Source organism: Aotus nancymaae, unplaced genomic scaffold, assembly GCF_030222135.1.
Source record: "Aotus nancymaae isolate 86718 unplaced genomic scaffold, 86718_ANA_hifiasm-v0.15.2.pri h1tg000051l, whole genome shotgun sequence".
Taxonomy (NCBI): domain Eukaryota; kingdom Metazoa; phylum Chordata; class Mammalia; order Primates; family Aotidae; genus Aotus; species Aotus nancymaae.
Window position 1 is genome coordinate 1,544,668 of NW_026988465.1, and position 13,384 is coordinate 1,558,051.

At 39.2% G+C, this 13,384-nt stretch overlaps 1 protein-coding gene across 1 annotated transcript in view; it reads left to right on the forward strand.

Moving 5' to 3' along the window:
- The window catches only part of LOC105708722 (testis expressed protein 56), a 42,804-nt gene that overhangs the window by 22,767 nt on the left and 6,653 nt on the right, over positions 1–13,384 (forward strand). Inside the window, exon 3 of the mRNA XM_012440324.2 lies at positions 13,142–13,364. Within this exon, the coding sequence (XP_012295747.2) occupies positions 13,142–13,364 (223 nt within the window). The remainder of the gene's footprint in view (positions 1–13,141; positions 13,365–13,384) is intronic.

The window sequence follows — 13,384 nt, forward strand, 5'->3', positions numbered from 1 at the left end:
GAAGGAATTCTGCCTCCAAAGGGCCTTTGGACTCAGGACTGCAACGCTGACTCCTGCTGCAATTTCCAGCCTGTTTGCCAGCCCTACAAATGTCAAGACTTATCGGCCCAAATTGCATCAGCTGATTCCTTACAATCTTTCCTTTTCTCCCTCTCTCTTTCTCTCTGCATGTAGATATAGACAGATAAACATATTCTACTGGTTTTGTCTCTCTGGAGAACCCTTACGCATTCCATACATTCAGCATTTGTGGAATTCCAAAGGGGCTTCAGTAAAGTTTTTTGCATAGTTTAAGAAGAATGAGCTCACTATGGAAATTAATCCTATAGGCAAAATTGTCTGGGGAAGACTGATGATTGAGGAGTGTGCATTTGTGAGGAAGAAGGAAAGGACTCTTGTGACACCTCTCTCCTCCGCGACCCGTTGTCCGCCTGGAGGCAGCAGCAGTCTCCTGGGCACAGTGCTGAGATGAAGAGTAACTAACTAGAACCCTCTGGAGAAATGCTTTGTAATGAGATATCTCAGACCTGACTTGGGAAGTGTGCAGAAAGATCCAGAAGGTGTCAAAGGAAACCAGAACTGGATAGAAGTTAAAGTTGCGAAGACAACTTGGTTAAAAATTATTGCAACAGGGGAAGAGAGATATCAGGTATAAAACTTTGCTCCATTTCGAATACACTAGGGATTAGGGGAAATTTATAGCCAAGGAGCGGGAGGTTGGTGGATGAAAAATTGCTAAGAGGAGACATCAAGCCTAGGGGATATTCTGGCTGAATCAGCCTCACAGAATTCCTGCTGAAGGCAGGCCAGGGTAATCAGACACCAAAGATGGGAAGTGAAGAATTTTGATCAAATATTGAGGGTGATTGGGTATCGAGGGTGGGGGATTCTTGCTAGACTGTCTTGGCACGTTGCTAAAACTGGATTTAACAAGATGGGGCACATGGGCCTAGGAAAAGATTCTGAAACTGACTAGAGTTTGCCCAAGCAAAGACTCTTTGTCAGAGGAAGCCATTCATTGCCAATCCTCTAGTGGCTCTGAACTCTGGCTGCATATGAGCGTCACTCATACCTGCTGACCCGTCCAGACCAACTGAATCATCAACTCAGGGTTGGGGGCCAGGCCTTGCTGTTTTTAGAGTGCTCCCCAGGTGAGATGATAATGCACAGCCAGCGGTGAGAACCATGGACCCCTTCCAAGTCAGGAGGAGATCATTTTCGTGCGATGTGTAGATCTGCCATTTTCAGCATTTCACTCACAATCACAGCTGGCCTGACTGCTTTCAGGGAAAAGTAAGCCTGAAAAATACTTTTCTGTCCTCGAGGCCATTAATGAGAATAAAGGAAGCCCACAAAATGGGAAGACTGATCCAGGAAAAAAAAAACCCTAGAGTCCTGATGTCCTGGGAAGTCAAATTTAGCATCAGAAGTTTTTGAGGAAAAAAAGTACAGAAGAGGGGAAAAGGATTTTGAAAGATTAGACGTCGATAAGGTGTCTGAAAGACCTCCCCTAGAAGTGGGGCCAGAAATCCCGAAGCAGTAGCCATGAGCCAATCTACGTGGAAAGACAGGATAACAAGACTTGGGTGCCTGCATACAAGGGAACTGAGACATGTTTGGAGAAAAAGACCTGGCAAGTGATTTCCAGACTCCTTCTGGGGACCTGGCACTGGATTTTATGTATGAATGGATGTGATTGGGCTGGTCAGGGCGTATGTTACCCTCTGGAATTTAGAGGCAGGTCTTGGCAAATGCTTGCTGACACTTCGTACACCTGTTGACTTTCACATATCCCTGCTGATCTGAATGAAAGGGACGCCTGTATGTTCTGATCTTGGGGGGCGTCATTCCATGTCCCTACTAGAAAAGATGTCTCAAACATTTTCTGTGACATGACTGGTTCACCTCTTCTGCTTACTTTAAATTTTCTTTATCTTTTTAAGTTGTGATATTGTCATATTTTCAATACAAAATTCTTTGATTTAAGCATTGCAAATATTTTCTCCCAGATGGTGGCTTGCCTTTCATTATTTCAGAATAATGCAGAAGAACAAAGGTCTTACATTTCCAATTCAGCAATTTTTTTTCCTTTACAGTTTTTGCATTTTGCATTCTAAGAATCCTTTGACTAGCCCAAAGTTGCAAAGATTCACTCCTATATTTCCTTACTGAAGTTTTGTAGTTTTAAGCTTTAAATTTAGGTTGGTAGGTCATTTTAGTTTATTTTTATATAGGGTTTGATATTCATTGGTTTGATGTTAATTTCTTTTTTTTATTTGTCTATCTACTTGATCCATTGGCATGTGTTCAAAAGATTTTCCTTTCTCAATTGAATTGTTTTGGCACTTTTTTTATTTGAGTAGGAGTCTTGCTCTGCCACCGAGGCTGGAGTGCAGTGGTGCAATCTTGACTCACTGCAACCTCTGCCTTCCAGGTTCAAGCAATTCTCCTGCCTCAGCCTCCAGAGTAGCTGAGATTACAGGTGCCCAGCACCATACCCAACTAATTTTTGTATTTTTAGTAGAGAAGGGGTTTCACCATGTTGGCCAGGCTGGTCTCGAACTCTTGACCTCAAGTGACCCACCCGCCTTGTCGTCTCAAAGTGCTGGGACTACAGGCATGAGCCACTGCACCCGACCTGTTTTGGCACATTCATAAAAAATGAATTTCCACATATATTTGAGTGTATTTCTGGACCCTATTTTGCTCCATTTATCTCTATGTCTTTGCCCAAACAAGACTTTCTTATTGTGGCCATATAATAGGTCCTGAAATAAGGTAGTGTTAGGCACCTGACTTTGATCTTCTGCTTTAAAAATTGCTTTGATTATTCTAGGTTATTTGCGCTGCCATAAACATTTAGAACCAATTTGTTAGTTTCTACAAAAAGACTACTAGAATTTTTTGGGATTGAATTGAATCTATAGATCAATAGGGGAGAACTTCCATCTTAATAATATTGAGACTTTCAACATGGACAGGATATATTTGCCCTTCTGGTTAGGCCATCTTTAATGCCTCCTACCAATGTTTTGTAGTTTTCAGTGAAGAAGTCTTGGATATCTTTTGTTGTATTTATTACTAGCACAGGGGTAAAAGGAGCTTTCCTTTTTTCCTCTGAAGGTTGATGAAAGGAGTCTGCTAAACTTGGCTACAGACAGATTAACAGGAGAAAAGGCATACAGATTTATTAAGGTGCATGTGCATAAGAATCATACAAGGTATGAAAATTCAAACAAGGGCAGGTGGTTGAAGATTAAATGCCCCCTTCATAGGGAGAGGAAGGGAACATTTAATGTAAGGAATTTGGGAGGAAAAGTAAATTATATTTAGGAGAGATGACTGGACCCAAAAAGCAGACAATAGCCTGGGACAAAGTCCCTCTGAGCTCTGGGAGAGATGGCAACAAGTTATGGGAAGGTGAGGTGTGGAACTGCACCATGAGCGAAGTTTGCCTTATACCGATAAAATCTCTCAGAATAGCCCACAGAAGAGTACATGGTGACAACTGTTATTTTTTCTTTGGTCATTAATCTTTCCTGGTTCATGAAAGTTCAGAAAGAATATTAAAGGCAATTGTTTTTCTTTGAGAATAACTTCCCTCAGTTAGATACTGGAACTTGAGAGAGAGCCCCTCCCTGCACTTGTGGGAAGAAACAAGGGAATGTCAGAGACCTTGATTTGGAGGCAGAGTCCAAGGCTTTCCATTTAATTCAAAGCATTCGGCATGCCAAAGTGCCATAGTCTAGAGTATCACTTTCTGAGCCTCAACATAAGGTATTTTATAGTTTATAGCACCACTGTAAATGAAAAATATTAAATATAAGGATACAATTGATATTTTTTATATAATTTTTTTTTTTTTTTTTTTGAGATGGAGTTTCACTGTTGTTACCCAGGCTGGAGTGCAATGGCGCGATCTTGGCTCACCGCAACCTCCGCCTCCTGGGTTCAGGCAATTCTCCTGCCTCAGCCTCCTGAGTAGCTGGGATTACAGGCACGCGCCACTATGCCCAGCTAATTTTTTGTATTTTTAGTAGAGATGAGTTTTCACCATGTTGACCTGGATGGTCTCGATCTCTTGACCTCGTGATCCACCCGCCTTGGCCTCCCAAAGTGCTGAGATTACAGGCGTGAGCCACCGTGCCCCGCCGATTTTTGTTTATTATTGTAGTATACTGCAAACTTGTACGCTAATTTATTAGTTCTAGTAGCTGTCTTCTAGATTCCCTGGAATTCTCTTTTATTGTGATGAGAGCACTTTATATGAGGTCTTAACAAACCTCTCAACAATTTTTAAGCATGCAATACATTATCGTGGACAGTGTTGTAGGCAGATATTTAGAGCTTATTTATCTTGATTGCCTGAAACTTTAAGCCTACTGATTATCAACTCCCATTTCCCCCTCCCACAAGGCCCTGGGAATCTTTATTCCATTCTTTGATTCTATGAATTCAGCTGTTTTAGATGCCTCATATAAATGGAATCATGCACTATTTCTGAGACTGGCTTATTTCACTTAGCATAATGTCCTCAAGGTTCACCTACGTTGTCACATCTGTCTTTTGAAAGGCTGCACAGAACTTCATTTTTTTTTTTTTTCTGAGACCGAGTATCGCCCCATCACCCAGGCTGGAGTAAAATGGTGAGATCTTGGCTCACTGCAACCTCTGCCTCCTGGGTTCCAGTAATTCTCCTTCCTCAGCCTGCCGAGTAGCTAGGATTACAGGCTGAGCCACCATGCCTGGCCAAGGCTGAATAGTATTTCATTGTACGTATAGACCACATTTTCTTTGTCCACTTCTCCGTCAAAGGACATTTACATTTTCCCCATACTTTGGCTCTTGTGAATGGTGCCGCAATGAGTATAGAGTTGTTAGTGTCTCTTAAAGATTTTGATTTCAATTCTTTTGGATAAATACCCAGAAGTAGGATTGCTGGATCGTATAATTCCCTGGGATTTTTCTATGTAAATAGTTATATTATCTGCAAATAGAGAAACATTTTTACATCTTCCTTTCCACTCTTTATTCTTTTATTTCCTTTCTTTGCCTTATTGCAATGACTAAGATTTTCAATACAATGTTGAACAGATGTGGTAAAAGCAGGCATCTTTTATGTTTTTTTCTCAATCTTAGGGAAAAAACAATTCAGTGTTTTGTTTACTCTAGATTTCTGCAGATTCCCTTTATAAGTCTGAGGAAGTCCTCTACTGTATCTAGTTTGTTTGTATCACACACGAATGTAGAATTTTGTCAAATGTTTTCTTTGTACCTATTGAATTAATCACGTTTTAATCTATTAATATGATGAATTGTATTGCTTTTAAAAGTATGTCTTATAGTAAAATGTGCATAACAAGATTTACCATTTTAAGTGCTTAAGTGTAATTAAGTTAGTGGCATTAAGTACAGTCACATTGTTATGCGACCACTATCCTCCGAACATTCTCATCATCCCATAATGAGACTCTTTCTCCTTTAAACAATAATTTCCTACTTCCCAGCACCTGGTAACCATTATTCTATATTCTATTTATTTCCTTCCTTCCTTCCTTCCTTTGTTCCTTCCTTCCTTCCTTTTTTCCTTTCTTCCTTCCTGCCTGCCTTTCTTTCCTTCCTTCCTTCCCTCCCTTCCATTTCCTCCCCTCCCCTCCCCTTCTCCTTCCTTCCTTTTCTTCCTTTCTTCTTGTCTGCCTGCCTGCCTGCCTTCCTACCTACCTTCCTTCCTCCCTCCCTTCTTTCTTCCCTTCTTTCTCTTTCTTTCCTTCCTTCTTTCTTTCTTTCCCTCCCTCCCTCCCTTCTTTCCTTCCTTTCTTTTCTCTCTCTCTCTTTCTCTGTTTCTTTCTTTCTTTCCTCTTGCTCTTGTCACTCAGGCTGGAGTGCAGTACCGTGATCTCAGCTCACTGCAACCTCTGCCTCCCGGGTTCAAGCAATTCTCCTGCCTCTGCCTCCTAAGTAGCTGGGATTACAGGCACCTGCCACAACACCTGGCTAATTTTTGTACTTTTAGTAGAGATGGGGTTTTGCCATGTTGGCCAGGTTGGTCGCGAACTCCTGACCTCAAGTGATCTGCCTGGCTTGGCCTCCCAAAGTGTTGGGATTACAGGTGTGAGCCACCACGCCCAGCCATGATTCTGTTTTCTTACTCTATGAATTTGCCTATTCTTGGTACCTCAACTAAATCAAATCATGCAATATTTGTCCTTTTGTGTCTGGCCTGGCTTCTTTCACTTGGCATAATGTCTTTAAGGTTCATCTGTGTTGTAGCGTGTATCAGAATTTTATTCTTTTTAAGGCTGATAATATTTCATTCTATGTATAGACCACGTTTTGTTTATCCACTCATCTGCTGATGGACACTTGGGTTACTTTTACTTTGCTATGTTGTGAGTAATGCTTCGTATGCAAATATCTGTTCAAGTCTCTGCTAGTCAGTTATTTTGGGTATATACTCTGCTATGGTTTAAATGTCTTCTGCGAAACTCATGTTGAAATTTAATTGCCCTGTTATGTATTCAAAGGTGAGTCCTTTAGGATGCAATTAGATTATGAGAGTTCTGCCCTCATGAATGGAATACTGCTGTGGGAATGGGTTAGTATGTCAGAAGGTCAACCTCCTTTTCCTCTCTGTTTCACATGGGTGCTTCCTTGACATGCTATGCCTTTGGCAATGTTATGATGCAGCAAGAAGACCCTTACCAGATGTGGCCCCCTAATCTTGGATTCCAAGCCTCCAGAACCATGAGCCAAATACATACATATATATATATATATATATTTTTTTTTTTTTTTTTTTTTTTTGAGACGGAGTTTCACTCTTGTTACCCAGGCTGGAGTGCAATGGCGGGATCTCGGCTCACCACAACCTCTGCCTCCTGGGTTCAGGCAATTCTCCTGCCTCAGCCTCCCGAGTAGCTGGGACTACAGGCATGCGCCACCATGCCCAGCTAATTTTTTGTATTTTTAGTAGAGACGAGGTTTCACCATGTTGACCAGGATGGTCTCGATCTCTTGACCTCGTGATCCACCCGCCTCGGCCTCCCAAAGTGCTGGGATTACAGGCGTGAGCCACCGCGCCCAGCCATATATTTTCTTTATAAAGTATTCAGTTTGTGGTATTCTAACATAGCAACAAAAATGGACTAAGACATACCCAGAAGTGGAATTGTGGAATCATGGTAATTATGCCTATTTGGGGTCCCTTAAGATTTCATATGCAATACATTTTACATATCTGCAGACACATTGTTAGGATCTTGATATAATTACATTAAATCTGCAAATCACTTTGGATAGTATTAATATCTCAATAATACTATCTTTTAATCTGTGAATATCTGGTCTTCCCATTTTTTAAATGTCTTCTGTAATTTATTTCAGTAATGTTTTGTAGTTTTTACTAAGTCCTTTGCCTCCTTGGCCAAAATTATTCCTAAATTTGGTGATTTTTGATGTTATTATAAATTGAATGGTTTTTCTCAGTTTCCTTTTTGGAATGTTCATTGCTAGTATTTATTTATCTTTAATCTTTATTTTTTCCTTCTTTCTGCTAGTTTTGGGTTTAGTTTGTGCTTTTTTTAGTTTCTTGTGGTGTAAACCTAGGCTGTTTATTTGAAATCTATTTTCTTAATGGGCTTGCAGCTGCAAATTTCTATTTTAGCACCTCTTTCACATCCTCTCATAAGTTTTGGTTTGTTGTGTTTTCATTTGTGTCAGGATATTTTAAATTTTTTCCTTGTGATTTCTTTCTTGATCCACTGGTTATTTAAAAGCGTGTTGTTTAATTTCTACATACTTGTGAATTGTCCAGGTTTCTGCTGTTCACTTCTAGTTTCATTTCATTGTGATCAGAAATGATATTTTGAATTTCAATTTTTAAATCTATTAAGATGTCCTATGGCTTAACATATGGTTTTTCTTGGAAAATATTCCATGTGGACTTAAAAAATTCATATTCTGTTTTTGTTGGGTGCAGTGTACTGTATGTGTCTGCCAGGTCCAGTTGGTCTACAGTGTTTTTCAAGTCCTATATTCCCCTATGATCTTCTCCCTGGTTTTCTATCCACTGAAGAAAGTGGAGATATTGAAGTTTTCTACCATTACTGTAGAGCCATTTTTTCTTCAATTCTGTCAGTGTTTGCTTCATATATTTTGGAGCTCTACTCTTTAGTGCATACTTTTATAATTGTCATATCTTCTTGGTAAATTGAGCCTTTTATCATTATGTCTTTGTCTCTTTTAACAGTTTTTGACTTAAAGTCTATTTTGTCAATTAGTATAGCCATTTCTGCTCTCTTTTTATTACTATTGGCATGGAATATCTTTTAATCCTTTTACTTTCACCATATTCATGTCCTTAGATCTAAAGTGAGACTCTTTTAGACAGCATATAGTTGATCCTAGTTTTATATCCACTCTGCCAACTTATGATTTTTGATATGTTTTCAATACAATTACATTTAAAGTAATTTCTGACAAGTATTAATTTTGCAATTTTGTTGTTTTCTCTGTGCCTTACAGCCTTTTTCTCCCTCATTTCCTTGAATACTGCCTTCCTTCCTTTAAATTTAGTTAAAGTTGTTGAAATACCACATTTTGACTCCTTTCTCATTTCTGCTTGTGTATATTTTCTTGGTGCTTACCATGAACATTACATATAACATTCTAAAGTTATGATGATGTATGTTAATTGATACCAACTTAACTTTAATTGCATATAAAAACTCTGCTTCCTTATAGCTCTTCTCCCCTTATGTTATTGATGTCACAAATGACACCTTTTAATATTGTATACTCATTAACATAAATTCATAATTATTTCTATGCAATTGTCTTTTAAATCGTGTAGAAAATCAAAAGTGGAGTTATAAAACAAAATTACATTAGTACTGTTTTTATATTTGTTCATATATTTACCTTTACTGGAGAACTTTATATTTTCATATGTCTTCCAGTTACTATCTAGCATTATTTCATTTCAAACTGAAGGACTTCCTTTAACATTTCTTGTAGGGCAGGTGTAGTAATAATAAACTCCCTCAGCTTTCGTTTTTCTAGGAATGTTTCAATTTCTCCCTCATTTTTGAAGAAACATTTTGCCAGGTATAGAATTCTCTGTCGACAAATTTTTATTTTTAATTTTTAGCACTTTAAATATATCACTCCACTGCCTCTAGTCTCCAAGGTTCTTGCTGAAAAATTATACTGATAATCTTATTGCAGATCTCTTATACATAATGAGTCACTTTTCTCTTGATGCCTTCAAGATTTTCTTTATCTTGAACTTTTGCCAGATTTGATTATGTGTCTTTGCGTGTGTCTAAGAGGTTTGTCCTACTTGGAGACCGTTGAGCTTGGATTTGTATATCCATGTCTTTCCTCATATTTGGTAGGTTTTCAGCTACTATTTATTCAAATAGTCTCTCTTCTCCTTTTTCTCACCTTCTTCTGGGACTCTCATTGTGCATATATTGGTCAGCATGATGGCATCCCATAAATCCCTAAGCCTCTGCTCACTTTATTTTTTCTCTTCGGTATGCTTCTCAAATTCAATAATTTCAAATGAGCTGTTTTCAAATTTGCTTTTTCTTTTTTTTGTTTGAGTTTACTGCTGAACTCCTCTAATAAAATTTTCAAATCAGTTATTGTACTTTTCAGCTCAATAATTTCTTTTTTAAATAATTTCTATCTTTGTGATATTCTCATTTTGTTCATATGTTTTCTTAGCTTTCTTTGGTTCTTTGTTCATATTTTTCTTTATTTCTGGTAGTATATTTGACAGTTGTGGGGTTTTTTTTGTTGTTGTTGTTTGTTGTTGTTGAGACAGAGGCTCAGTCTGTTGCCCAGGTTGGAGTGCAGTTGTGTGATCTTGGCTCACTGCAACCTCTGCCTCCTGGGTTCCAGTGATTCTCATGCCTCAGCCTCCTGAGTAGCATGGATTACAGTGTGCAACACCATGCCCAGTTATTTTTTTGTATTTTTAGTAGAGATGGGGTTTCACTATTTGGCCAGGTTGGTCTCAAACCCTTGGCCTCAAGTGATCTGCCTGTCTTGGCTTCCCAAAGTGCTGGGATTACAGGCGTGAGCCATCGCACCTGGCTGACAATTAAAGTCTTTGTCTAGTAAGCCTGATGCCAAAATGCATCTCCAGAACTGTTTCTGGAGATGTATTTTGTTCATTTGAATAAGCCATCTTTCCCTGGTTCTTTGCATGCCTTATGATCTTTTTTGGAAAATGGGGTATTTAAAAAAAATATAGCCACTCTCCCAGTCTTTGCAGACTGGCATATAAGACCTCACTAGTTTGTGAGCCCATGAGACCCTCACTAATCTGAGATTAGTTCAGGTCTTCTCAGGTCTTTTCTAGGCATGCTTCCTTTCTGTGAATGTGTGTGTGCTCCCTCTGTCCACCACAGGTGATTTTAAAGGTCTTAATTTCCTAAAGAGTCTCACTGCAGCTTCTTCTTAGGACCTTAGATATTCTATTGTATTTCTCTGTTTGTAATCTGCTGCCCTCAGAAGTCCACAGGTCAGCAATCCCTGTGTAGTTTTCATGTGCTGCATTGCTCACCACAGCCTTCGGTGGCTTTCAGCCTGAAATCAAAGCTATGTTGCTGTTTCCTGTCTGATAGATCTGAGTTGGGCATTACAAACACCAGTGCCCTAGGCAGCCCACAGACAGTTCAGGATATTGCAATGAGTTTCACTCTGCTTTTTATGCCCTGAGGGAGGGAACAGGGGATTGGGCCAATTGCTTCTGACTGCACCACACAGGGAAGTGGGCAAGGGGAATATTACAAAAATTCCTACCATTTTTAAGGTGACTTTCTTGATTGGGCATTCACTTGTTTGCTGGACACATTTGACTAATTTTCAGAAGTCATAAAGTTATTCTAGTTAGTCCATATTTGTTTATTTGATGTTTCCATGGGAGTATGAGGGCCTAGAAATTCCTCTGTCATCTTGCTGATATCACTATTTATTCATTTCTTCCTTGTATTTCCTTTTCTCCGTTCTTCATATTAAATCCCACTGATACATCTTCAAGGTTCATTGACTCCTTCCTTTTTCATCTAGTTTGCATCTAGTGAGTCTCTTCAGTGAATTTTTATTTTTTACAGTTTTAGTTCTAAATTTTCTGTTTAGTTCTCTTTTCAATAGTTGTTTCTCTGTTGAAAATTCATATATTTTACACTTGATCTTAGTCAAAAGGCCGAGAAGCGATGAAAATTCATATATTTTAAAATCATTTCTAGTGTATTTTTCTTTACCTCGTGGAATGTAGTTATAAGAACTAAAGACTGTGTGTGACAATTCCAAAGTCCAGGTCATCACAGGATTGACATGTGCTGATTGTCTGTTTCACCCAAGCGTTCAGATTTCCATGTTTGTTTTTCTCGTACGTTACACAATGTTGTAAATATTATGATCCATATGACATAATAGACAGAGAAGCAACTGGACAGGGATCCCAGGATCCACACAGTATAGTATTTACTATATTGTGGCATTGGATGGAAGTTATGTTTTTGTGGATCATGTTACGATCATCTGGAAAATGCTGTTTTTGTTTTAGCAAGTAATAAATCTGGTTAGGTTCGGACTGTAAGCTGTCTTGATCTCCTGTGGGTAGTGGTTAAAATCCCAGTATACTTCACAAAGCCTTTGCTATGCTGGTTTGAGTCTGTCTCACTTAGGAATCAGACTTGTATGGGTTCACATGCAGAATTAGAACTTTTTCCTCTTGCTTTCACTCTTTAGCCCCGAGGGCCTTTTTTTTTTTTTCCAAGGTGTTGTTTTCCTCAACTTCTATTTGGCTGGCCACTCCATGGTCATCGCAGCACTGCTCCACAATAGGGGTGTGCCTTTGAGGCCAAAATATTAGTTTGATGCAAAGGTAATCGCAGTTTTTGCCATTACTTCTAATACCATGCTTAGGAGATAGATTCCAGCAATTGTGTTTATTTCTTGTAATCTGGGAAACTTATCCTTGTGCAGTTGCTTCTGTGTATTTTGACACCCTTCCATAATCCACCAGCTTTTGATTAATTTCAGCATGCTCCGGTAGTTCTTTTTCATATTTCGTCTAGAGATTTTAGCTGTAATTAGTGGGAGGAATGGGCAGTAGTTGGCTTGTGCTGCCATCATGGAAGGAGAACTCTGCCTGCATTTTTATCTTCATTTTGACATTTACTGGGAGTTTGACTCTGGATAAGCTACTTTAGTCTCCATGCCTCGGGATGCCTACTAGAAAATGGTTAGTAGCAACAGACCTACCTCGTTTTTAATTTTTGGCAGTTTTTGGTGGATAAAATATGATCATGGGCATTCAGCACTAGTAACTGCTCAATCAAAACTAATGCTTATTTCTATTCCTATATTTTCTATAAAACTGAACATTTTGGATTACAATTACTGGAATAAAAAATTTAGAACTAGCTGGGAGCGGTGGCTTACACCTGTAATCCCAGCACTTTGGGAGGCTGAGGCAGGCAGATCACCTTAGGTCAGGAGTTCGAGACCAGCCTGGCCAACATGGTGAAACCCTGTCTCTACTAAAAATAAAAAAATTAGCCAGGTGTGGTGGCACATGCCTGTAGTCCCAGCTACTCAGGAGGCTGAGGCAGGAAAATCGTTTGAACCTGGGAGGCAGAGATTTCAGTAAGCCATGATTGCGCCACTGCACTCCAGCCCGGGTGACAGAGTGAGACTCCCTCTCAAAAAAAAAAAAAAATTTAGAACTAAAAAGTTAGAGATTTGGTGAGTTAGCTAACTTTGACCTTGAAGGAAAGGTCAAAAGGAAGACCAGTATTTGGAAAAGCAAAATATCCCATCCTTTTCTGTAGCCCTTGGAATTACACCTTCAGTCCTTGTCAAGTGATAGCTATGACATTAATCAAAACAGGATGCTCAAGGACAATGAAGGCAGCTTGCAGGTATGATGTTCAAGTGCCACATTAAACAAGAATGGGACTCTCTAGCAAATAAGAAAACCATTACTGATACAGAGCATTGCTTTCCAGTGAGATGACCCTGTTTTCCCTTCATGCCTCTTTATAAAATTGTACAAAAAAAAAAAAGAAACTAAGATTATTTGTTTTCTAGTAATACAATTCCTTCCATTTTGCTCCCTTGCTAGATGGCTGAAGAAGAACATGCAACCCACTGAAGACCTCAAGTCAGTGATCTGTAGGCTGTCAGCATTTGGCCCAATTCAGTCAGTCACTGTTTGTGGACGTCAGAGTGCTACAGTGGCCTTCAAAGACATGACTTCAGCCTGTAATGCTGTGAGTGCTTTTCAAAGTAGGATCCCAGGCAACATGTTCCACTGTTCCTGGCAACAACAATTCATGTCAAAAGATGTAAGACTCTTACCAAAAAC